The following is a 26,572-nucleotide window of genomic DNA, read 5'->3' as shown; positions in this document are numbered from 1 at the left end:
GATTGTGAAGCTTCTGAGTTTGTGTGTGTGTGTTGTGTGTGTTGTGTGTATGTGTGTGTGTGTGTGTGTGTGTGTGTGTGTGTGTGTGTGTGTGTGTGTGTGTGTGTGTGTGTGTGTGTGTGTGTGTGTGTGTGTGTGTGTGTGTGTGTGTGTGCCCATGTGTGTGGATGTGTGTGTGTGTGTGGTCTCATGTTTTTATATGTCTATGCAGATATGTCTGCATGCATACTCTTTAGCGAGAGCACTTGATGTATTTCTCTCAGTGGTGTTGACATAGAGTACATATACAGTACATATGTTTACATAGCATATATACAGCATATTTAGACCTGTCACATCTCCCCGCTGATATATATATCCTCCTCCTACACTATGCATATCAGCGGGGAGATGTGACAGGTCTAAATATGCTCTATATATGCTATGTATATGTAAACATATGTATATGTACTCTATGTCATGTCAATCTTAAGAGGGTAGAACAAAGTGTGTATGAGAGCAGAGAGGAGATGGCAGGAGAGAGAGAGAGAGAGAGAGAGAGAGAGAGAGAGAGAGAGAGAGAGAGAGAGAGAGAGAGAGAGAGAGAGAGAGAGAGAGAGAGAGAGAGAGAGAGAGACAGAGAGAGAGAGAGACAGAGACAGAGAGAGAGAGAGAGAGGGAGATAGAGAGGGAGAGGGAGGGAGAGAGAGAGAGAGAGAGAGACAGAGAGAGAGACAGAGAGAGAGAGAGACAGAGAGAGAGAGAGAGAGAGAGACAGAGAGAGAGACAGAGAGAGAGAGACAGAGAGAGAGACAGAGAGAGAGAGAGAGAGAGAGAGAGACAGAGAGAGAGACAGAGAGAGAGAGAGAGAGAGAGAGAGAGAGAGAGAGAGACAGAGAGAGAGAGAGAGAGAGAGAGACAGAGAGAGAGAGAGACAGAGAGAGAGACAGAGAGAGAGACAGAGAGAGAGACAGAGAGAGAGAGAGAGAGAGAGAGAGAGAGGGAGAGAGACAGAGAGAGAGACAGAGAGAGAGACAGAGAGAGAGACAGAGAGAGAGCACGCTCCAGGTGGAATGGGCTGTCTCTTTCTATCTTACTCTTTCCTTGACAAGAATTTGAATAAAATTACAGAAAAACAGAAGCGTTCACTGACTGAGATGATGGGGGCTGTCTGAAGTGTTTGTGTGGAAGTAATGGTGGGGGATTCTGTCAGCCTACTCCTGAATGATAAGACGCTCTTGCCAGGGTTAGAATTGATGTAAAGCCTCGCCACTAGAGGGTGCTTTTTCAGTGGTGCTGATGAACAGGTGACTGTGGTGTGGCATAATAAGAAGTGGCTACAGGAAGTAATTTTAAAATAATTAAAGAGCAACTTTCCCTAAAAAACAACTTCTCATTTAGAAAACAGCCTGTGTGGTTTTGATATGAGTCAGAAACATTTATTATACTGTCAATATATACTACAAAGTTTAAATAGTATGATTTTAGTCATAAAGTCTGTCTCGTCCAAAACAAAGTTTACGTCGTGACTGCATCACAACGTAAATTAAGGTTGGGTTTGTTTCAATCCTGCCCGCATGCCCACAGCTGGCAGCACAAAAGTAATCATAAATTCGGAGTGCAACTGCACACGACCCAATCACAAGGCCCGTGGTAAATTTGGGTTGACTTTGGATATCTATGGGGCTAGTTAGGGACCATCGGTAAATTACACAATGTACATGGGACAAAATATAGCAAATTCCAATAGCTCAAAATGTCAATGACTTAAAAACCTCAATCCAACTATACATTGTAGAAATTAATATACAAATATTGAAAGCATTTAATGAGAAAACTAAAAATCTTATCAAATAAAATGTGTGGGGGGGTAGTGTAAATAGTCTGGGTGGCCATTTGGTTGTTCAGCAGTCTTATGGCTTGGGGGTAGAAGCTGTTAAGGAGCCTTTTGGACCTAGACTTGGCGCTCCGGTACCGCTTGCCGTGTGGTAGAATAGAAAACAGTCTATGACTTGGGTGGCTGGAGTCTTTGACCATTTTTAGGGCCTTCCTCTGACACAGCCTGGTATATAGGTCCTGTATGGCAGGGAGCTCGGCCCCAGTGATGTACTGGGCCGTACACACTACACTCTGTAGCGCATTGTGGTCGGATGCCAAACAGTTGCATACTAAGCGGTGATGCAGCCAGTCAAGATGCTCTCAATGGTGCAGCTGTATAACTTTTTGAGGATCTGAGGACCCATGCCAAATCTTTTCAGCCTCCTAAGGGGGAAGAGGCGTTGTCGTACCCTCTTTACGACTGTGTTGATGTGTTTGGACCATGATAGTTTCTTAGTAATGTGGAAACCGAGGAACTTGAAGGTCTCGACCTGTTCCACAACAGGCCCGTCGATGTGGATGGTGGCGTGCTCGGCCCTCCATTTCCTGTAGTCCACGATCATCTCCTTTGTCTTGCTGACGTTGAGGGAGAGGTTGTTGTCCACACTGCCAGGTCTCTGACCTCTTCCCTGTAGGCTGTCTCATCATCGTTGTGCAACATGAAAATATTGTCTCATTTACATTGTGTTGATTATTGCCGTTTCCAATGTGCCCGCAGAGAGGGGATTCTTTCTCCAATACAGAGTAAAGATGGCTTCAAGATGGCGTCTTCTTGAAGATAAAGTAACGAGGCTGATGCCCATTGCAAGCTGCTCCAAGGAGTTGGACAGTTTTGAGTCCCAACAGCAGCAGCTCACTTTGAGCAGACCAAGGTCTGTTGCAAGCACAAGTAAATTAGAGGTAAATTATTGTGTTTGTCAGGCCCGGTCCTAGCAGTTCTGCTGCCGCCCCTGTGTCATGTATAGTATAAAGATTTGGAATGGATTGATAGAATAGAGTAGAGTAATGATGTGTATCATGCGCAATTGGTGCATTTCTGTTGAGCTTATTCAATAGCACTTGGAAACGAAACATTGTTGCCAACTATTCATATCGGAGATTTACAATGTTGCAATCACTAGGCAGCCAACTGCCTAAAGTAGGAAACAGAGTTGTTATCAATAAGCCACGTGTATCACACATGACACGAGTCACGACCCCACAATAGTTCAAATTCCAATAAACATTTATTATCATCCAGTAGAACTGTAAAATGAGTGAGATATAATTTGAGCTTTGGAAACACGTGCTTTCATAAATGCATGGTGTAGGCCTAGTTTCACAGGAACAGGAGCATAATCTTTCTCTCAATGAACCAGCCTTAAACGAATTTTGTTTATTTACATATCGAATTTGATTGTCAAACATCAGTTTTATAATTTCTTCATTTTGTGGCCGCCTAGTGTCCTCTTTCCGCTGCTGTGGTGCTGAATTGCAGGCGGAATGGGGAGTGGGGTGGGCCGGCCCGGTCATGGCTAGAAGGGATCCAGCTTTTGTCAAATTAACATCAAAAGTTGTTGTTTCTTGCATTTGAGCTAACCCTAACCCTTTTTCTAACCTTCATCTAATTCTCCTAACCTGCTACGTTAATTCTCCTAACCCGCTGCGTAAATTCTCCTAACCTGCTACGAAAAGTCAAATGTGCCTGGTGTACGTAGACAGCCATGTTTTGTTATTTATTGGGCCTAATTAAAATGTGCATGCCTAAGCTAAATTAAATTAGAGAGGCCTAGATTGTATTTGAAAACAGCTGTGTCTTGTTATTTATTAATTGAAATGTTCATACAAATAGCCTATAGGACAGGTCATTCGCAAATTATATTATAGAAATATTATATTTTGAAGTTGTGTTTTATTACTGTGTAGGCGACTTGCTCTTCTAGGCTAAATGTTTTTTTCTATTTTTAAATGATATTCATTTATGATTTATAGCAGGGATGACGACGCAACAGGCAATGTTTTGCTTTTCAAAAAAACCTGTCATGTTGGTACAGTGGCTTGCGAAAGTATTTACCCTGCTTGGCATTTTTCCTATTTTGTTGCCTTACAAACTGGAATTAAAATGGATTTTTGGGGGGTTTGTATCATTTGATTTACACAACATGCCTACCACTTTGAAGATGCAAAATATTTTTGATTGTGAAACAAACAAGAAATAAGACAAAAAAACGGAAAACTTGAGCGCGCATAACTATTCACCCCCCCAAAATCAATACTTTGTAGAGCCACCTTTTGCAGCAATTACAGCTGCAAGTATCTTGGGGTATGTCTCTATAAGCTTGGCACTGGGGTTTTTGCCCATTCTTCAAGCCAAAACTGCTCCAGCTCCTTCAAGTTGGATGGGTTCCGCTGGTGTACAGCAATCTTTAAGTCATACCACAGATTCTTAATTGGATTGAGGTCTGGGCTTTGACTAGACCATTCCAAGACATTTAAATGTTTCCCTTTAAACCACTCAAGTGTTGCTTTAGCAGTATGCTTAGGGTCATTGTCCTGCTGGTAGGTGAACCTCCGTCCCAGTCTCAAATCTCTGGAAGACTGAAACAGGTTTCCCTCAAGAATTTCCCTGTATTTAGCGCCATCCATCATTCCTTCGATTCTGACCAGTTTCCCAGTCCATGCCGATGATAATCATCCCCACAGATGGTGTTCTTGGGGTGATGAGAGGTGTTGGGTTTGCGCCAGACGTAGCATTTTCCTTGATGGCCAAAAAGCTCACTTTTAGTCTCATCTGACCAGAGTACCTTCTTCCATATGTTTGGGGAGTCTCCCACATGCCTTTTGGCGAACACCAAACGTGTTTGCTTATTGTTTTCTTTAAGCAATGGCTTTTTTCTGGCTACTCTTCCGTGAAGTCCAGCTCTGTGGAGTGTACGGCTTAAAGTGGTCCTATGGACAGATACTCCAATCTCCACTGTGGCGCTTGGCAGCTCCTTCAGGGTTATCTTTGGTCTCTTTGTTGCCTCTCTGATTAATGCCCTCCTTGCCTGGTCCGTGAGTTTTGGTGGGCGGCCCTCTCGGCAGGTTTGTTGTGGTGCCATATTCTTTCAATTTTTTAATAATGGATTTAATGGTGCTCCGTGGGATGTTCAAAGTTTCTGATATTTTTTTATAACCCAACTTCTCCACAACTTTGTCCCTGACCTGTTTGGAGAGCTCCTTGGTCTTCGTGGTGCCGCTTGCTTGGTGGTGCCCCTTGCTTAGTGGTGTTGCAGACTCTGGGGCCTTTCAGAACAGGTGTATGTATATACACTGAGATCATGTGACACTTAGATTGCACACAGGTGGACTTTATTTAACAAATTATGTGACTTCTGAAAGTAATTGGTTGTACCAGATCTTATTTAGGGGCTTCATAGCAAAGGGGGTGAATACATATGCACGCACCACTTTTCCGTTATTTATTTTTTAGAATTTTTTGAAACAAGTTGTTTTTTTCATTTCACTTCACCAATTTGGACTATTATGTGTATGTCCATTACATGAAATAAAAATAAAAATCCATTTAAATTACAGGTTGTAATGCAACAAAATAGGAAAAACGCCAAGGGGGATGAATACTTTTGTAAGGCACTGTATAAGAACATCATTCTACTTTATTTTATTACAATTTTACAGGCTAATTTCTATTCTGTTAAAATTAGTTACAATAATCTAAATGGGATTTTGAGCACCGTGGTGGACGACCTAATGCGTTACGCACCCAATGCATATGGATGTCTGGTAAATGTCTCAAATGTCCGGTAAATAAAAAATCTTGCCGGTCACATTGTCCAGCGCCAAATTTTCCTGACGGAAACCCTGATCCAAAGTCAAACCAACTTTGCCACGGTCGCACACCAGCAGGCTGAAGCTAATTGGCTGAATAATTTGGCTAACTCTTCCCACCTGCGAACACACACAAGAGACACCCACATCAAACCACACCCCAAAACCAACTCACGTTTGAATTCAGTCATGGCCGCTAGCATTTCTTAATTAACCAAATCTAAAATGAGGCCAAATCGGGAAGTGCAGTCAGCCTTTAATGGAGACTTAATTTTTTGGGGGAGGCTCTTCTGTAGCTGTTATGATGCACCAGTAGTTTCAAAAGGCAGTGGAATACTCTGGAGGATTGACCTTTGTCTCAGTGCAGTACAAACATGATTTTTCCTCAGACACGCAAACTTGAGCTGTTTAGAGAAAAGCAACATTGTTTTTCTGAGATCTACTGGAATCTGGTTATGTCCTGTCCAGTCCCATCCTTCTTCCTCCATGGGGTCAGTAGGACTGATGTTCCCCCTTTTCCACTGTGTCCACAGGTAGAATGTAAGAAGGCCCAGCCTAAGGAGGTGATGTTCCCACCAGGCACGCGAGGGAGGGCCAGGGGCCTGCCCTACACCATGGATGCCTTCATGCTGGGGATGGGCATGCTGAGTGAGTATGGACCAACACTACTCCAGCACAGTCCAGCACACTACTCAGTCCCACACGGTAACACACTCCCTAACACTCACTCTCCAACAGCTGTGCTATAGTACATGTCTCAATAGATGAATTGGCCAAACCATTGGTTTTTTAAATAGCTAGATGGATAGCTTACAGTAATAGATGGAAACCAATGTGCTGGTGATATAAATGGAGTCTAACTAATGTCTCAGTGAGATAGAGGAAAAGGTACTCAGATTAACTGGGTGGTGCTCCCTATTGAGCTCATCCAAGGTGTGCCGTTTCTGTGGCCACAAGTGGTCTATTTTTCTGCCGCTGGTGAGTTCCAGGTGGTCCTGGGCGTAGGGAGCAGGGCACCACATTATCAGGATAAAAAGAGGAAAATTGGGGTAATGTCATTATGGATTCATCACTCCATCTGTGTAACCCCTGCAGTGGGTAATGACCATTCAGCTCCCCATCTCTCTCTCTCTCTCTCTCTCTCTCTCTCTCTCTCTCTCTCTCTATACCTCACCTCTCAGAGGGGTTGCTGAGGGCATGACACTGATTTTACTGATGGTAGAAGGGGAGGTAACACCCCGTAAGTGGTTCTGTCAGCACCGTAGTTCCCTGTCCAGATTTCTTCAGTTTGAACTATTAAACAAACGCAGGGAACTTTTCAGAACTTATTACGGATCAATCAATGCGTCACTGTGGAGGAGGGGAAAAACAGTGTGCTCTGGAGGGAGAAGTGGGGCTGAGGAGGCGGCGGAGTGCTCAAGTGAGAATATTAACTGCCAACTTATTTGGAGACACTCTTATCTAAATGAAATTGGAAAAAGCAGGACAGCGAAACATTCCTTTGTATAATTTGCATTTGGAAAAACCCCAGAGCCAGCCTCATTATTTAACTGTAAGGTTCTTATACGCCAAATCTCATTAAAACCCGTCCCTAGTTCCTTTGTTTACTGCACCTAATCTAGCCATTTATCTTTATTGTGTTGTGCCCGATGTATGTTTGCTGAAATTAATACACATTTGAACCTGGGCGAAGTATGTGTGTACCAGATGGATAATTGATTTAAAAGTGAATCAGAACTGTTGAACCATAAAATAGGTACATTAGCATGCATATTAATAACGCAAATAAGAAGGCCTGGAACCAGCCCCGGGGCCAGATCCACTGACAGCCTTTATTTCCAGCCTTTATTTACTGAGATGGCGGGCGGCAGAGACGCTAGGTTCAACACGCCAGAGTAATGACTTCTCCCCCTTCTTCTCCTCTACTCCTCCTTCTCTTCTCCTCCCTCTTTTTGTCTTCTGTCTTCTCAGACTCAGATACCCCTAGTTAAAAACACCTTTGTGTGTTTATGTACAGATGCCATATCTTAATTAGACCCAGTTTCACACAGCAGGAAAAGAATACTGCAGCAACAGGAAATGTGAATTGTTATGTCGATTATAATAAATGGAGTGGTAGCTAAATTATTTGTTAGGGCAAATCAAGTCTGACATTTTAAAGTGGAAATTACAAACTTTAGAAGCCTTTTTAAACCATGAATACACTACACGTTTGCATTTCCTGCTGTGCAGGAAAATTACCGCAACAACAGGATGATCAAATTAAGATACAGCATCTGTACGTGCGTACATGCTTGCACCCGCAGCTCTTAACAATGACACGTTGCATATACACACATGCAGGCTGCTGATTGGGGTGACTGAATATGTGTCCTGTTTGAATGTCTGTCTGTCTGTCTGTCTGTGTGTGAATGTGTGTCTGAGAGTGTGGCGCTCTGATGCTGGAGTGTGTGTATGAGAAAGAGTGTGTGTATGAGAGATCGTTTTTTTCTGTCTATGGGCACATGGCTGCGGCTGCTCTGTATGCTCCTGATGTGCTGTAGCCCTCCCTGTGTCCTGAGCCAGCAGTCCCAGTGTCAACAGAGCGCCACAGAACAGTATTCACGCCATGCCCTTTAAATACCAGCCCCTGACCCCCCCCCACTCCTGGCATGTAGATGTGCCTCATTTAGCTCTCTGCTGGGATAGTCAGCACACAGTTACCTACCTCCCACACTGCAGCAGGAGGTTCAGGGCAAACACAGACACACACACTGGCATGCACGCGCGCACGCACACACACACACAGGCTAAAATATCTTCGCCATTCACTTTTATGGCTTTTACCGAACTCCATGTGGTTGGTTCAGTCATAGTTTTTTGGTGATGGTATTTTCTACATGTACAGTCTAAATCAGTGGTCTCCAAACTTTTCTATCATGAGAGCTACTTTTAAAAAATTAAACATGTCTCAAGCTACTCATTTTTTTCTAGCTTTAAAATTGGCACATTCTTCTCTTCTCCTCTCCCCTGCAACTCTTCCTCAGGTCCTTAGTGTACAAGAGAAAGTAGTGCACTATGTTTTCTGTCAATATTCCTGGTAAAAGAATAGTTAATAAACAACACTAAGGGGGGGCCCTATAAAATCAGTGATCTCTTTCCCCAAATTATGTTTTATATTTTCCCAAATTATGTTCTCAGTAAAGAAATTCCTGGTTTTAGAATTAGTTTAGTTTTTCAGTCTTAAAATTTGAATTGTTCATAGAGAAACAACGAAATTGGATGTTCTGAGTCCATGTCAATGCTTAAGTAACATCAGAATACTTTTTTTTTTTAGGTCTGAAAGAAGGTCTGGAACATATATTTTTGTGTAATTCCCCTTTAATTGTGCATCTAGTGAGTGAGGAATGTGCATCTGATGTGCCGATCTAGTGATGGTTCTGTACTGCTGCTGCTCAGTCCATTGCAAAGTTTGCAAATAACAAATAATAGATACAAATGATATACTTACTCATGATATACGTCTGCCAGATAAGCCTACTTTGCAGTTAACATTTAATTGAGAAGGTTTTGGGGAAAGTACACTACATGACCAAAGGTATGTGGACACCTGCTCGTCAATCATCTCATTCCAAAATCATGGGCATTAATATGGAGTTGGTCCCCACTTTGCTGCTATAACAGCCTCCACTCTTCTGGGAAGACTTTCCACTAGATGTTGGAACATTGCTGCGGGGACTTGCTTCCATTCAGCCACAAGCGCATTAGTGAGGTCCGGCACTGATGTTGGGCGATTAGGCCTGGCTCGCAGTCGGCGATGCAATTAATCCCAAAGATGTTCGATGGGGTTGAGGTCGGGGCTCTGTGCAGGCCCGTCAAGTTCTTCCACACCGATCTCGACAAGCCATTTCTGTACGGACCTCGCTTTGCGCACGGGGGCATTGTCATTCTGAAAAAGGAAAGGGCCTTCCCAAAACTGTTGCCACAATGTTGGAAGCACAGAATCGTCTGGAATGTAATTGTATGCTGTAGCGTTAAGATTTCCCTTCAATGGAACTAAGGGACCTAGCCCGAACCATGAAAAACAGCCCCAGACCATTATTCCTCCTCCACCAAACTTTACAGTTGGCACTATGCATTCTGTCAGGTAGCGATCTTCTGGCATCCGCCAAACCCAGATTTGTCCGTCGGACTGCCAGATAGTGAAACGTGATTCATCACTCCAGAGAACGTGTTTCCACTGGTCCAGAGTCTAATGGCGGAAAGCTTTACACCACTCCAGCCGATGCTTGGCATTGCGCATGGTGATCTTAGGATTGTGTGTGGCTGCTCATGTATGGAAACCCATTTCATGAAGCTCCCAACAAACAGTTATTGTGCTGACATTGCTTCCAGAGGCAGTTTGGAACTCGGTAGTGAGTGCTGCAACCGAGGACAAACACTTTTTACTCGCTACATGCTTCAGCACTCGGCGGTCCCGTTCTGTGAGCTTGAGTGGCCTACCACTTCGCGGCTGAGCCGTTGTTGCTCCTAGACGTTTCCACTTCACAATAACAGCACACAGTTGACCGGGGCAGCTCTAGCAGGGCAGAAATTTGACGAACTGACTTGTTGGAAAGGTGGCGTCCCATGACGGTGCCACGTTGAAAGTCACTGAGCTCTTCAGTAAGGCCATTCTAATGCCAATGTTTGTCTATGGAGATTGCATGGATGTGTGCTCTATTTTATACGCCTGTAAGCAACGGTGTGGCTGAAATAGCCGAATCCACTAATTTGAAGGGGTGTCCACATACTTTTGTATATATAGTTTATTTCTGTCAACCCACAAGACGGTTATTACGTCAACTGGCTACACACAGAGTGATAGACAAACGCACGCACCACACATCACACAAATTAATTGGCAGATATTGTGTTAGGTTTGGCTTTTTAAGCCAATAGTTGCTAACCAGGGGTGGGATAATGTCAATGTTGCTTGATTAGATAGTAGCAAGGAGCTTGCAGTGTCTGATACTTGTGAGATTTGTTTATGACAGTTTGCGGTGGAACACGTGAAAATTGCATGTACTTTCAGAATTGTTTGGCAAGCTACTCATAGGTGGCCTGCGAGCTAACCTGTTGGAGACCCCTGGTCTAAATGCTAAAGTTGACAGTCAAACAGCAATGTGTGGTTTATCATTGTCGTCATGGAGGTAATGATGCCATCACTTCCCATGATCCCATCATTGCCAAATTCACAGTGATCTGGTGATGTGTTTTCTCATCAGTCCCTAAGAGGAAGGGTTGGAGCTGGTCTAGCCTCTCCTATTTCATTCCTGCAGGTCAGGTCTCCCCTCATCGCCCCTCAGTCAGAAGCAGCTTCTCACTTGGTCAGGATTAAATTGAACTTTGTCATGGGCAGCAAAAGGCTGATTGGATATTTATTACCCAGACAGACATGTTTCTTTCCCCTGGAAGTGGAGGAGCTGGCCTCTGAGCTGCCCTCTGTCTCTGTACCAACACCCCAGATCTGGTCTGGGGTGATGCTCAGATAACAGCAATCTTTCACAGTCACACACTATTAATGTACCTCCAGAGAAACGATTCTGATACATCCCTCTTATCTCTTAAGTATTTGTGCACTTTTGTTTTGTAACTCCAGAAGAGATCATTGCCAACAACTATATGTATTGATAATGTTTAGCTGGGGAAAGCCAACAGAAAGTGTCCGGTGACTATACTTCATCCTATTTCTGCAGAAAGTTAGTTGCAGTGTAAGCTCACTAGAGAGAGCAAAGCTGTTTGAAATAATGGAGACTTTCACAGGGAACAGCAGAGTAGTTTATCAAGTTATTACTCTCTGATAACCTTATTAAAGTAGAAGAATATCTGCAGTGAAACAGGCTTTTCCTGGTATTTTCTGTTTAAGGCTATCATGGTGTGTGTTCTCTATAAAAAAGAGATATCAGAGTGGACTCTGGTAATTTGCTCCTGGCCTGAGGGAATCCCTTTTTAATTTAGTCAAAGTTTTGGCAGGAGGTGATAACAGCTTTTTATGACAACAGATAAAGGCTTTGAAATATTCTCACAAACAGTGTGTTAGTGTGATGATCAAACTGATTTTCCTTGATCTGTGATTCGATCATACCTTAGTGGGGATGATGATCAGTCAAACTCACTCACGTACTCACCTGTTCACACTCTCACATTTCTCAGTATACAGAGGGATACACACACACACACACACAGAAACACACACACAAACAGCTCTCACACACAACCCAAACACACACCGTGTTTCTCAATATGTTCCTCCAGCTGCTGCTGTTTGAAACCTGTCCAGATAATTAACTTGTGGGCTGGTGGTTGTAATGAGCTTCCTGACAGCAGAGGAACAATAAATCAGCTGCTTTTAACTTTGTGTTGTTGGCCCGCCAGGTCTGCTTCAGCTTTGCTCAGCCCCCCTCACACACACACACACACACACACACACACACACACACACACACACACACATACACAGCTCTCCATCCTCCATCCGGCTGGCACTGATACAGCAATGTGTGTGTGTGTGTGTGTGTCTCTATACACTGAGAACTGGCCTACTTTCCCCAGTGTTTCTTGGTGTGTTTCAACTGGTAACTGTTCAGCTGACATATTGCTAATTTTCCCATTTTAAGAAATGTATCAACAATGAGAAATGCAAGGGAATAAACAGGCCCAAAATAACTTGTGAGCCCCGTCATCAATAAAAACATTCTGTGTCAGCAGTGGTAGCTAGTGAAGACCACAACAGATGGCAAATGAATTGCCACATGACACACACACTAATTTTAAAGCTGTGTATTTATTTACAAAATGTTATTTTGATTTTAGTGTGCACATCACATTACGCTGCAGCACATGATAGATATACTTACAGTTTATCATCCAAGCCAATTGGGATATTGATATGGTTCACAGTTATTTTCTCCTAGAGCCTCGTCAGCTCAGCAGGCATCATCAGGCTGGTGGAACAGGGAAGGTACAGGCTATTTATTCATGCTAAGCCATCGTGACAGCTCTTGATGTGTGGCCTTCCTCAGTTGATTGGTTAATTTGATTGACTTTATTTGTAGAAAAAGCAAACATTCGGACCCAGAGGATAACTCATTATGCTAAGTTTTATACAAACGTATTCCCAGTGTGGGCCAGACATTTACATGTCTATCTCCCTCTTGCAGAGGCAGAAAGTATGGTGGTTTTGACAATGCCTTTATGCTGAATGAAGTCCTAAAGTGTTTTTCACCTTTTCTTTCTCAAGGTTACCCTAACATTGTGGCGACGTACGGCCGTGGATACACTGGATTCACCCCGAGTTATAGCTATCAGTTTCCTGGTAAGTCTGCTCTTCACATGTCTGTCTTAGAGCCCTGTTTAGCTCACCCCCACACACACACACACACACACATGAATACACAAACAAACACTCACCAGATAAGCTGTGGAGTGAGTGATAAGTGTGTTACGTGTCTGGATTTCTGAACCAGGCTGTTGAAAGCTGCAATACGTGGTGTAAATAGCTTACTATTTTTAGCCCGCGTATGAACGCCACCATGACCAAACGGCTAAAACGGAGGAGGGATGTTCAAGCCCTCAGCCTCTCTTTCAATGTATGCAAATCCATCTCTCGGGAGGCAGGAAAATGGCCAAAATTGTACACACAGTCACACAGAGTCATATTTGAATTAGTTTTTATATCAAGCCCTATGTGCATCCAAAACGAACTGACTCATTGTCTTATATTAGCTAAAAGCGTTGACTTGGAGCTGGGTGGGTCCCAGTTGATGAGCCCAAATGGAGCCCATGTGGTGTGAAGGTGAGCAGCTGTACCTACAGCCTGCAGTGAGCGGCGGGTGGGGGCCTCTGGCCAGGTAGATGTGGCGCTGTAATACAGCACACCTTAGGCAGGCATCCTGTTGATTTCATGCTTTATTTAAGTACTTTACACAGAATATGTTTGCCGCGCCAGACATCAGTCCCGTCACTGATAAGGCAGAATGGGAAATGTCTGACAGCGACTCAGATCTCTATAATAGGTTTAGGTGGGGGGATACAGGTGTTCCACCCTGGGGTCAGACGTAATCATTTGTCGGAGGTGCCTGGGCTGTGAGCTAGAGGAGCACAGGAGGACTGGGGTGGAGGAAGAGAGGGAGGATGGAGGGAGGGAGACCAGGACACGATAAATTATTCATCTCTTCTTTGTAGAAGGATCCTACCAACATGAAAGATGTTCAGACATGGAAGTCTGCAGGGAAGGTTACTCACAGTACCGATACCTTTACATCTCTGTCTGCATATACATATACAACTCTATTAATCTATGGTTAGCAGTAGTGTTTGGCTTTATTTGCATTAGTTCCATAAGCTTTTATAGTCCAAATCTTTTCTAGGGAAATGTATTGGGACATTTTACCTTCACATAATACAGTACCTTCTGACATGATAAAGCACATACTGTGTGTTGTTTGTAACACACTTAGGCTCTATATACACTGAGTGTTCAAAACATTAAGAACACCTTCCTAGTATTGAGTTGCACCCACTTTTGCCCTCAGAACAGCCTCAATTTCTCGGGGCATGGACTCTACAAGGTGTTGAAAGCGTTCCACAGGGATGCTGGCCCATTTTGACTCCAATGCTTCCCACAGTTGTGTCAAGTTGGCTGAATGTCCTTTGGGTGGTGGACCATTCTTGATACACACAGGAAACTGTTGAGCGTGAAAAGCAGTATTGCAGTTCTTGACACACTCAAACTGGTGCTCCTGACACCTACTACCATACCCCATTCAAAGGCACTTAAATATTTTGTCTTGCCCATTAACCCTCTGAATGGCACACATACACAATCCACAATATATGTATCAATTGTCTCAAAGCTTTAAAATCCTTCTTTAACCTGTCTCCTCCCCTTCATCTACACTGATTAAAGTGGATTTAACAGGTGACATCAATAACAGATCATAGCTTTCACCTGGATTCACCTGGTCAGTCTGTCATGCAAAGAGCAGGTGTTCCTAATGTTTTGTACACTCAGTGTATGTTTTAATGCAGGTTGGCCATGTTAAAGTTTATTTAAAGAGCATCAGAAAGCTGTTACTACAGCCAGCAGCAGCAGCAGCCTAGCCTAATGCCTCCTCTGGGCAAACTCCATGTTAAACGCTCTTTCCTCAGGCCAAGTATTGATCATGTTGCCTTCCCATCCGCACGGAGATGCCCATGGCAGTTTATATTAGAATCAAAGGGTCCACACTGGAGAATATCATGCTGTACACTGTGAATGTGCCGAAATAGATTAATAAATGCTTGAATAAATAAATAAAGGGTGTTGTCCATGGATGGCGGGATGGATGGAGGGATGAATGAATGGAGGGATGAGGGGAAGGATAATTAGAGTGGGTGAATTGGCAGGCACTAGAGAAGCCAGACATGTGACTAAGCCCTGAGAAGGGGATTGAAACATCAGCAGCTGGTTTATTCCCCCTTATACATGCAAAGTCTAATGTCAGCAAGCGCACATGGGGTAAACCCTGATGATCCCTTCATTATACACACACAGGCACACACAGCACTTTAGCCAGGGGGGCAACCTCACCTTCTTAGAGCCTCTTCACACTTACTACACTTTTGGTAAAAATACCGTCAGCTACATACACTGAGTGTACAAAACATTAAGAACACCTTCCTAATATTGAGTTGCACCCCCTTTTGCCTTCAGAACAGCCTCAATTCGTCGGGGCATGGACTCTACAAGGTGTCGAAAGCGTTCCACAGGGATGCTGGCCCATGTTGACACCAATGATTCCCACAGTTGTATCAAGTTGGCTGTATGTCCTTTGGGTGGTGGACCGTTCTTGATACACATGGGAAACTGTTGAGCGTAAAAAACCCAGCAGCGTTGCAGTTCTTGACACAAACCGGTGTGCCTGGCACCTACTACCATACCCCGTTCAAATATTTTGTCTTGCCCATTCACCCTCTGAATAGCACATATACACAATCCAAGTCTCAATTGTCTCAAGGCTTAAATCCTTCTTTAACCTGTTTCCTACCCTTCATCTACACTGATTGAAGTGGATTTAACAAGTGACATCAATAAGGGATCATAGATTTCACCTGGATTCACATGGTCAGTCTATGTCATGGAAAGAGCAGGTGTTCCTAATGTTTTGTACACTCAGTGTATATTACTCAAATGTAAACTTGTGTACTTGCTACATCTCAACACTCGCCCGACAGTGGCCCCCCTTGAAGCAGGGCAGTGTAAACACAATTGTCTCGTTGAGACAACACTTCTACATCATAAATGGTAATAGCAGAGCAAAGTTTCTGCCTAAAATTCCAGTAACAGCCTGTTGTCGCAATAGCTGCCAGCTGCAATGAGCCACGTAAAACTATGGAAACCCATCCCCAGCACCCAAAACATGTAAAATGTGGATCATACAAATAGATATGTTTTTTCATTTGTAACATTGTGTGGTGATTTCAGAGGTGGCACCACAGGTCTCAGAGTGGTGGGGGGGAAATTGTTTTCCTGGTGCCCAGAGTTTTTCCTGATCTGGTAGTAGGCTATCCGAACCAACTCGTATGACATAGTAATAAATCAGCTATACATTTTTTTTATATATATTATAATGGCTATGATATGGGCTATGATGGGACCAAATTATCAGGTCATATACAGTGAGGGAAAAAAGTATTTGATCCCCTGCTGATTTTGTACGTTTGCCCACTGACAAAGAAATGATCAGTCAATAATTTTAATGGTAGGTTTATTTGAACAGTGATTGACAGAATAACAACAAAAAAATCCAGAAAAACTCATGTCAAAATTTTTATAAATTGATTTGCATTTTAATGAGGGAAATAAGTATTTGACCCCCTCTCAATCAGAAAGATTTCTGGCTCCCAGGTGTCTTTTATACAGGTAACGAGCTGAGATTAGGAGCACATTCCTAAAGGGAGTGCTCCTAATCTCAGTTTGTTACCTGTATAAAAGACACCTGTCCACAGAAGCAATCAATCAATCAGATTCCAAACTCTCCACCATGGCCAAGACCAAAGAGCTCTCCTAGGATGTCAGGGACAAGATTGTAGACCTACACAAGGCTGGAATGGGCTACAAGACCATCACCAAGCAGCTTGGTGAGAAGGTGACAACAGTTGCTGCGATTATTCGCAAATGGAAGAAACACAAAATAACTGTCAATCTCCCTTGTCCTGGGGCTCCATGCAAGATCTCACCTCGTGGAGTTGCAATGATCATGAGAACGGTGAGGAATCAGCCCAGAACTACACAGGAGGATCTTGTCAATGATCTCAAGGCAGCTGGGACCATAGTCACCAAGAAAACAATTGGTAACACACTACGCCGTGAAGGACTGAAATCCTGCAGCGCCCACAAGGTCCCCCTGCTCAAGAAAGCACATATACAGGCCCGTCTGAAGTTTGCCAATGAACATCTGAATGATTCAGAGGAGAACTGGGTGAAAATGTTGTGGTCAGATGAGACCAAAATCGAGCTCTTTGGCATCAACTCAACTCGCCATGTTTGGAGGAGGAGGAATGCTGCCTATGACCCCAAGAACACCATCCCCACCGTCAAACATGGAGGTGGAAACATTATGCTTTGGGGGTGTTTTTCTGCTAAGGGGACAGGACAACTTCACCGCATCAAAGGGACGATGGACGGGGCCATGTACCGTCAAATCTTGGGTGAGAACCTCCTTCCCTCAGCCAGGGCATTGAAAATGGGTCGTGGATGGGTATTCCAGCATGACAATGACCCAGAACACACGGCCAAGGCAACAAAGGAGTGGCTCAAGAAGAAGCACATTAAGGTCCTGGAGTGGCCTAGCCAGTCTCCAGACCTTAATCCCATAGAAAATCTGTGGAGGGAGCTGAAGGTTGGAGTTGCCAAACGTCAGCCTCGAAACCTTAATGACTTGGAGAAGATCTGCAAAGAGGAGTGGAACAAAATCCCTCCTGGGATGTGTGCAAACCTGGTGGCCAACTACAAGAAACGTCTGACCTCTGTGATTGCCAACAAGGGTTTTGCCACCAAGTACTAAGTCATGTTTTGCAGAGGGGTCAAGTACTTATTTCCCTCATTAAAATGCAAATCAATTCATAAAATTTTTGACATGCATTTTTCTGGGTTATATTGTTGTTATTCTGTCTCTCACTGTTCAAATAAACCTACCATTAAAATTATAGACTGATCATGTCTTTGTCAGTGGGCAAACGTACAAAATCAGCAGGGGATCAAATACTTTTTTCCCTCACTGTAAAATAAAAACTCCTGGCCCTAGGGAGGAAGAAAACATCCAAACCCTTTACACAGACAGAGACAACAACTGCGATTGGACAAAAACTAAGAAAAAACCTATAAGGGCTGAGCTCGCTGTATGCAGGTTGCATGGTGTAGGCCTTTGCATCTGTAATTAAAAGGTATTCATACAGTATGCCGTCACTATTGTGTTGATTGATTAATTCCAGTCAATCATTTTGGATTAAAAAGGCCTAGGTAGCCACCTGAAGTGTAAATATAAACAAAAGGTATGAATAAAGATAAAAGTGCAGGCCCATGGGGAAACCTGTCTCCTGGTGTCTGTGGGGCTGGGGTAGAAAGCCATGGCACCCACCCAGCCTGAGATATTATCACACACTGATGTTACAGTGCAGGTGTGTGTTTGATGTTAAATGATGATACATTGATGTTACAGTGCAGGTGTGTGTGTGATGTTTAATGATGACACACTGATGTTACAGTGCAGGTGTGTGTGTGATGTTTAATGATGACACACTGATTTTACAGTGCAGGTGTGTGTGTGATGTTTAATGATGACACACTGATGTTATAGTGCATGTCTCTGGTCGGTAGACTGACTCAGTGGAGAGATGGGAGATGAAGGGATGGGGAGATGAAGGGATGGGGTAGCTGGTAAAAAAGCGGTTGCAGCGTGTTTCCCCTCCCACCGCTGAGAGGAGGAAGAGGAGGGCGCTGCGACTGTGAGCGGTGAAGCGTCAGGCAGGCAGAGCGATGGTGGAGAGTTAACTTTCCACTCCCAGCTAACCCCCCTCTGGCTTTCCCTGTAAAACGATCCTCTCCTCCTGCCTCCCCTCTACCACCACCACACACAGTGTATTCCTCTTCCAGGCAACCCTCACACAGCCACCCGCCTGTCTCTCATATTGTCAATGACCTTGATGTAGAACATGGAAGGTGAAAACACATTTGCTCGGTCCTTGTAGCTTTCAGGGATTTGCAGTAATCTCAGTTGCTTGGGAGGTTAAAAATTGACTTTGGTCAAGGGAGTGGAGCTCATTTAGTTTGAAGCACCCGCTGTAAGCCATAGAGGGGAGAAGTGGGATACAGAGAATGCATATGGCTGCATGTAGGCCACTGGCACTCATTTTCTTAAAATATATATACTGTATGAGTGGTTTTATGGTGTTGTTAGTATTGAGCAAATCATAGAGTTTTTTAATTTATGTTTTTTTGTTGTTGTCAGTATTTTATTATGTATGGACTGGCTTGGTGCTGGTGGCTTTGTGGTTTAGGCTGGTATTTGACCTCTATTGTGACTGTCAAGGCTTTTCACCTCCACTGTGATAGCTTTAGCAGGATCAGACATTAAATTAGAATGGTTTGTTGGAATAGGGATGCTACTGTAATGTATGGAGCTACTGCTTTAGTTACAGTACAATGTGTCTGCTAGTGGACTCTCCCTCTCTCTCTTGCTCGCGTAGAACCAAACACACACACATTTGTCTCTCTGACACCTACACTACCGTTCAACAGTTTGGGGTCACTTAGAAATGTCCTTGTTTTCGATAGAAAAGCAATTTTTTTGTCCATTAAAATAACATCAAATTGATCAGAAATACAGTGTAGACATTGGTAATGTTGTAAATGGCTATTGTAGCTGGAAACTGCTGATTTTTAATGGAATATCTACATAGGCGTACAGAGGCCCATTATCAGCAACCATCAGTCCTGTGTTCCAATGGCACATTGTGTTTGCTAATCCAAGTTTATCATTTTAAAAGGCTAATTGATCATTAGAAAACCCTTTTGCAATTATGTTAGCACAGCTGAAAACTGTTGTGCTGATTAAAGAAGCCTTCTTGAGACTAGTTGAGTATCTGGAGCATCAGCAATTGTGGGTTCGATTACAGGCTCAAAATGTCCAGAAACAAATAACTTTCTTCTGAAACTCGTCAGTCTGTTCTTGTTCTGAGAAATGAAGGATATTCCATGAGAGAAATTGCCAAGAAACTGAAGATCTCGTACAACGCTGTGTACTACTCCCTTCATAGAACAGTGCAAACTGGCTCTAACCAGAATAGAAAGAGGAGTGGGAGGCCCCGGTGCACAACTGAGCAAGAGGACAAATACATTAGTGTCTAGTTTGAGAAACAGACGCCTCACAGGTCCTCAACTGGCAGCTTCATTAAATAGTACCCGCAAAACACCAGTCTCAATGTCAACAGTGAAGCTGCCAGTTGAGGACCTGTGAGGCGTCTGTTTCTCAAACTAGACACTCTAATGTAATTGTCCTCTTGCACAGTTCTTTGTTTCTTGCCATTTTGAGCCTCTAATCGAACCCACAATTGCTGATGCTCCAGATACTCAACTAGTCTCAAGAAGGCCAGTTTTATTGCTTCTTTAATCAGCACAACAGTTTTCAGCTGTGATAACATAATTGCAAAAGGGTTTTCTAATGATCAATTAGCCTTTTAAAATGATAAACTTGGATTAGCAAACACATCGTGCCATTGGAACACAGGACTGATGGTTGCTGATAATGGGCCTCTGTACGCCTATGTAGATATTCCATTAAAAATCAGCCGTTTTCAGCTACAATAGCCATTTACAACATTAACAATGTATTTCGAAAATAAGGACATTTCTAAGTGACCCCAAACTTTTGAACGGTAGTGTATATAAACTGTATAGATTCTCTGGCTCTTTCATACACATATACAATCTCACTGAGGTGGTGTGTGAGGAGGAGTTTTGTGGCTGAGGATATTTTTTTGCTGTGCATTTCCTGGCCTTGTCACCACATCCTGCCGTTGTCACATATGTCAGCAGTGTCAGCTCTGTCCGGTGGTAGATAAGAGGACTGGGGACGCAGTGTGCTACCGGACCTTCCGTCACCCTCCGTATCTCCACCCCACGTCCCACCTCTCCTTCCTTCCACCACATCCACCCACACAGCCTGTCGCTCAGAAGCCCAGAGCACTGACGTTTCAAAAGTCTTAAATCAGGAGCAAGCATCTCTCTGTGTGTTACTATAAACTTGCTCCAACCCAGCAGGGAATACCTATCCCCAGAAACCCTCCTGAAACTTTCAGTAAAGGCATGGGCTGGACCGGAGAGACAGAGGACCAATCATAACCAGGGGTCAGAGGTGAGAGTCTTTCCCACCCTGGCTGCCATGGCGTCACCTCTTCCAACCTGACCCCCCATCATCAAAGGTGATACGAGAGGAAATAACACCCGCCTCATCCTCCTTTCTTTCTCTGTTTTATTCGAGCACGCCAAAGCGCTGCGATGTCGTTATGGAAATAAGCCATCTGGAAGAGGTGTTTGGGAATGCAAAGGTGGCACAAGTTATTGTGTTCTTTTGCATAGATGTCTCTTCCATTTCAAAGAGGAAGATTCTTCGGACTTTCATTTCAGCGAAGGCTGCTGTTTGAAGCCCTGGGTGTGTATTGATGTGTACGTAGGCATATACACACGCACAATCATAAAGATGCAGCATGTCAAGGTCACAGCGACGTGGGGGATTCTGTAGAAATAAACCAGTGGCCTTCACTCCTTCTTCAGGCAAACATAGGCACGCATACAGGCGCAAGCACAGACACACACACACACACAGAGTACCTCGGTCACACACCACATACACACACACACAGCCATATCAGATATCTATCAAACATCAAACATAGCCATGCATAATGTATGTACAATCAAATGCAAACACATTCACAAACAAATGCATCCACACACCATGACCCCAGGACAGTGTTCTCATTAAAAGGAGGCGCTGCAGGGACTTTGTACCCTGAAATGTGATGTGGAGAGAGATGGTGAATGAAGGTGATGAATGCAGATCCATACTGATAGTACTGATGAAAAACCTCACCATCACCACCTACTCAGCCATCCGTTCCACACAGCTACAGTGCTATGAAAAAGTATTTGCCCCCTTTCTAATTTTCTCTACTTTTGCATATTTGTGATACTGAATGTTATCAGATCTTCAACCAAAACCAAATATTAGATAAAGGGAACATAAGTGAACAAATAACACAACAATTACATATTTATTTCATTATAAACAAAGTTATGCAACACCCAATTCCCCTGTGTGAAAAAGTAATTGCCCCCTTACACTCAATAACTGGTTGTGCCACCTTTAGCTGCAATGACTCCAACCAAATGCTTCCTGTAGTTGTTGATCAGTCTCTCACGTCGCTGTGGAGGAATTTTGGCCCACTCTTCCATGCAGAACTGCTTTAACTCAGTGACGTGTGGGTTTTCAAGCACGAACTGCTCGTTTCAAGTCCTGCCACAACATCTCAATTGGGATTAGGTCTGGACTTTGACTAGGCCATTCCAAAACTTCCAAGACAATGATCCAAAACACACAATCAAGTCTACATGAAAATTGCTAAAAAGCAACAAATTTGAAAATTAGAAAGGGGGCAAATACTTTTTCATAGCACTGTATTTACAACATCTGGATCCCTTAGTAAATGTGTTTGTGCATACCATGTGAAAGGAGACGAAGAGAGGAAAGGAAAGGAGAAAAGAGAAGAGAAGAAAGGAGATGTGGAGTGACTGAACTCTGACCCAGGCGAGTACTCCCAGGGGCCACCGAGAGAGAGAGAGAGAGAGAGAGAGAGAGAGAGAGAGAGAGAGAGAGAGAGAGAGTGAGAGAGAGAGAGAGTGAGAGAGAGAGAGAGTGAGAGAGAGAGAGAGAGAGAGAGAGAGAGAGAGAGAGAGTCTATAGAGCGAGAGTCTATAGAGCGAGTGCAGGGTCTGTATGTAAGCAGATGGGCCGCGTGACGCCACACTGACTCACAGATTGTCCCTAATTGAAAAGGCTGCTCATTAATCCAATGGGTGTGTGGAAGCAGGGGCCCTCTACGAGTCACAGGGCTTAAAATAGGGCCTGACGAGGGCGATCATCTGCACACTCACACAGCACTTCTCTTTGGCCCTTGGCTCTGTCATCACTAACTTCTGCAGGTCTGACGTCAATCGGCAGCGCTGTGTCACAGCCTATGTAGCTTTGTGTAGCCCTGCAGGTCGGTCCCAGATCAGCTCTACTGCTCACTGTCATTCTATGAAGACCCAGAGCAGGCCTTGCAGGCTGGTCCCAGATCAGCTCTGCTGCTTTACCTGTGTCTCTCCTCTCTCTGTAAACGCATACTGCTGTCAGAACCCAGTGCAGTGTGCTGTTGGCTGTCCTAGCAGGGCTCTGCAGGCTGTGTGTCTATGCGGAGCCACACAGGGCCTAATGGATAAGGAATATTCTGCCCAGTGTGTGGGTGGGTTGGGAGTAGGGCTGTTGCGGTGACCGTATTACCGCCACACCGGCGGTTACGAGTCATGAATGCAGTCAAATTCCACATATCCGTTTAGTCACGGTAATTAGGCTTCTCCGAGCTCTGATGCTGCTGATGGTCATTAGTAGCCTACCAAACTTGCTAACTGCCTGGTACTCAGCACTCTATTGTCCCTCTAATCACTCTGACATCAATGCAAATGTAATCAAAAATCAAATCAAACACTTCATGAGAGCCCATGAGCTCATGGTGCGCAACATTCTATAGGCTATGCAATTGCACGAGAAAACAGAGTGATGGCCTCTACTAAAAAGAGGAGAATCCCATCAGCTTTCTATAGACTAGGCCTACTATATTTATTTCTCAACTTTCCTAATATTAAGCACATTGCTTATCTTTACAACAGGAGAATAGCCTACCCGGCTGGCATGAAAATGAACCAGGGGTAAGCGTCCTCCATTCGCTATTTAAGTGCATACAGTTGAAGTCGTAAGTTTACATACACCTTAGCCAAATCAGTTTTTCACAATTCCTGACATTTAATCCTAGTAAAAATTCCATGTCTTTCCACAAGCTTCCCACAATAAATTGGGTGAATTTTGGCCCATTCCTCCTGACAGAGCTGGTGTCAGGTTTGTAGGCCTCCTTGCTCGCACACGCTTTTTCAGTTCTGCCCACACATTTTCTAAAGGATTGAGGTCAGGGCTTTGTAATGGCCACTCCAATACCTTGACTTTGTTGTCCTTAAGCCATTTTGCCACAACTTTGGAAGTATGCTTGGGGTCATTGTCCATTTGGAAGACCCATTTTCGACCAAGCTTTAACTTCCTGACTGATGTCTTGAGATGTTGCTTCAATATATCCACAAAATTTTCCTTTCTCATGATGCCATCTATTTTGTGAAGTGCACCAGTCCCTCCTGCAGCAAACCACCCCCAGAGCATGATGCTGCCACCCCCGTGCTTCACGGTTGGGATGGTGTTCTTCGGCTTGCAAGCAACCCCCTTTTTCCTCCAAACATAACGATGATCATTATGGCCAAACAGTTCTGTTTCATCAGACCAGAGGACATTTCTCCAAAAAGTATGATCTTTGTCCCCATGTGCAGTTGCAAACCGTAGTCTGGCTTTTTTATGGCGGTTTTGGAGCAGTGGCTTCTTCCTTGCTGAGCGGCCTTTCAGGTTATGTCGATATAGGACTCATTTTACTGTGGATATAGATACTTTTGTACCTGTTTCCTCCAGCATCTTCACAAGGTCCTTTGCTGTTGTTCTGGGATTGATTTGCACTTTTCGCACCAAAGTACGTTAATCTCTAGGAGACAGAACGCGTCTCCTTCCTGAGCCATATGACGGCTGCGTGGTCCCATGGTGTTTATACTTGCGTACTATTGTTTGTACAGATGAACGTGGTACCTTCAGCCATTTGGAAATTGCTCCCAAGGATGAACCACACTTGTGGAGGTCTACAAAAAAAAAATCTGAGGTCTTGGCTGATTTCTTTTGATTTTCCCATGATGTCAAGCAAAGAGGCACTATTTGAAGGTAGGCCTTGAAATACATCCACAGGTACACCTCCAATTGACTCAAATTATGTCAATTAGCCTATCAGAAGCTTCTAAAGCCATTACAGCATTTTCTGGAATTTTCCAAGCTGTTTAAAGGCACAGTCAACTTAGTGTATGTACACTTCTGACCCACTGGAATTGTGATACAGTGAATTATAAGTGAAATAATCTGTCTGTTAACAATTGTTGGAAAGATTACTTGTGTCATGCACAAAGTAGATGTCCTAACCGATTTGCCAAAACTATAGTTTGTTAACAAGAAATTTGTGGAGTGGTTGAAAAACAAGTTTTAATGACAAGTTTCTGACTTCAACTGTAGATTACATGTATTATTTCCCGCTGCCCCTGTTTCGAGACAGGTGCATGATAATGGGCCATTCTAAATCAAAATAAATTTCACACATATATTATTTAGTATATGTAAAGACAAGACTAATGTGTAGCTGATGGGTGATAATATTAGCCTATCACTTGTGAATTATATATTATCACTTGTGAATGATGCCCAGCATAAGGCAAGAAACAAAGCCTTTTTTGTGTGCAACTTTTTCTAATCATAGTCTCACATCTCATGTAGCCTAGCCCATAGGCCTATATGTTTTGATAAAGTTTGTATCACAACTAAAGTGGCCAAATAACTTCTTAAAATTAAGCACATTTGATCCACTTTACAAGGGGTGCAGAGCATAACTGGCATACATAAGCAGTGCTTGAGTTTCAAGTTTGGGGAAGATAATTTTCTCCATAAAAGCATTACATGCATAATCACATGTTGATAATGGTATTTTCACGCTAATGGAACATTTGCGCTTATAGCCTACTGCCATGTGCGCATTGCTGCGCTTATAATGTGAAGAAATAGTCTAATAGTTTATCAACATTTTAAGCTAAACGTTCTGATCTGTTGCGTCAGCCACATTGCGTAAAAAAGGTTTTTTGATGCTAGTGGTTGGGATCTATCGCGTCCCACAACTGTCCCAGACTATGTTTGGAATATGTATTTCTAGCACAGAATAGAATAGGTCAACTTTTGTACTATGGGGGATAGTAGTTTGACATAGGCTAGTGCTGTTGCAGTTCGTTAGGCCAACTCATCTTGTTGGCTGACGAAAAGTAAATGTGGACAGTTCTTCCAATATCTTCAATATGCACCTCGGGATTGGATAAGGAGTTGCAGTTGTGTCCCCGATGTGTCTGTCTCCAGACCCAATCACGTGATGGAGAGCCATGTGAGTGAGAGGTGCTTCGGAGCACGCAGCACTCAGGGAGAAGGGCACAACGCAGCACTCCAGGCCAAGGGGCATAACGGCCACTGGCCGCAAAAGGCATGGATTTCTTTAGGGTGCATTACAGCCACTCAAAGGATGCCGCCGTGAAATTCGAGGCATTATCAAGTGCTTGTCAAATGTGAATGAGAGACTGATGAAGTGCGTACAGCCTGCCTTTCAAGCGACTTTTTTCAAATCATCATTAGAGTCGCATCATGCAGCCTTACAATGTATTAAAAATCAAAACATATAGCCCAACGTTTGTAGAACAACTAAAGTTACATTACCAACTCTAAATTAAGCATATAGGAGTACCTATTTCTTTGTTAACCGCTCAACACAGAATAGCCGCATGTGCACACTCCCTCAAATCGTTTGGACAAAATATCCTTTCTATTTTATTCAGCTTTGTTCAATTGTATTCTTCATACTATAAAATAATAATATATATTGTCTGCTAAATGAACTAGTGTAGCCCACAGCCATTTGG

The 26,572-nt window shown here is 43.5% G+C and overlaps 1 protein-coding gene across 6 annotated transcripts in view; it reads left to right on the top strand.

The window, feature by feature from the left end:
* The window catches only part of LOC121573745 (RNA-binding protein Musashi homolog 2-like), a 335,153-nt gene that overhangs the window by 271,390 nt on the left and 37,191 nt on the right, over nucleotides 1-26,572 (top strand). For 4 of the 6 annotated variants that reach the window (XM_041885953.2, XM_041885955.1, XM_041885956.1 and 1 more), the window contains exons 9-10: nucleotides 6,198-6,369; nucleotides 12,926-13,000. In XM_041885953.2, the coding sequence (XP_041741887.1) occupies nucleotides 6,198-6,369; nucleotides 12,926-13,000 (247 nt within the window). The remainder of the gene's footprint in view (nucleotides 1-6,197; nucleotides 6,370-12,925; nucleotides 13,001-26,572) is intronic. The other 2 variants (XM_041885957.1, XM_041885954.1) reach the window with 1 other exon arrangement.

This window comes from Coregonus clupeaformis, chromosome 9, assembly GCF_020615455.1.
Source record: "Coregonus clupeaformis isolate EN_2021a chromosome 9, ASM2061545v1, whole genome shotgun sequence".
Lineage (NCBI taxonomy): Eukaryota > Metazoa > Chordata > Actinopteri > Salmoniformes > Salmonidae > Coregonus > Coregonus clupeaformis.
This window is presented reverse-complemented; position numbering and strand designations above follow the sequence as displayed.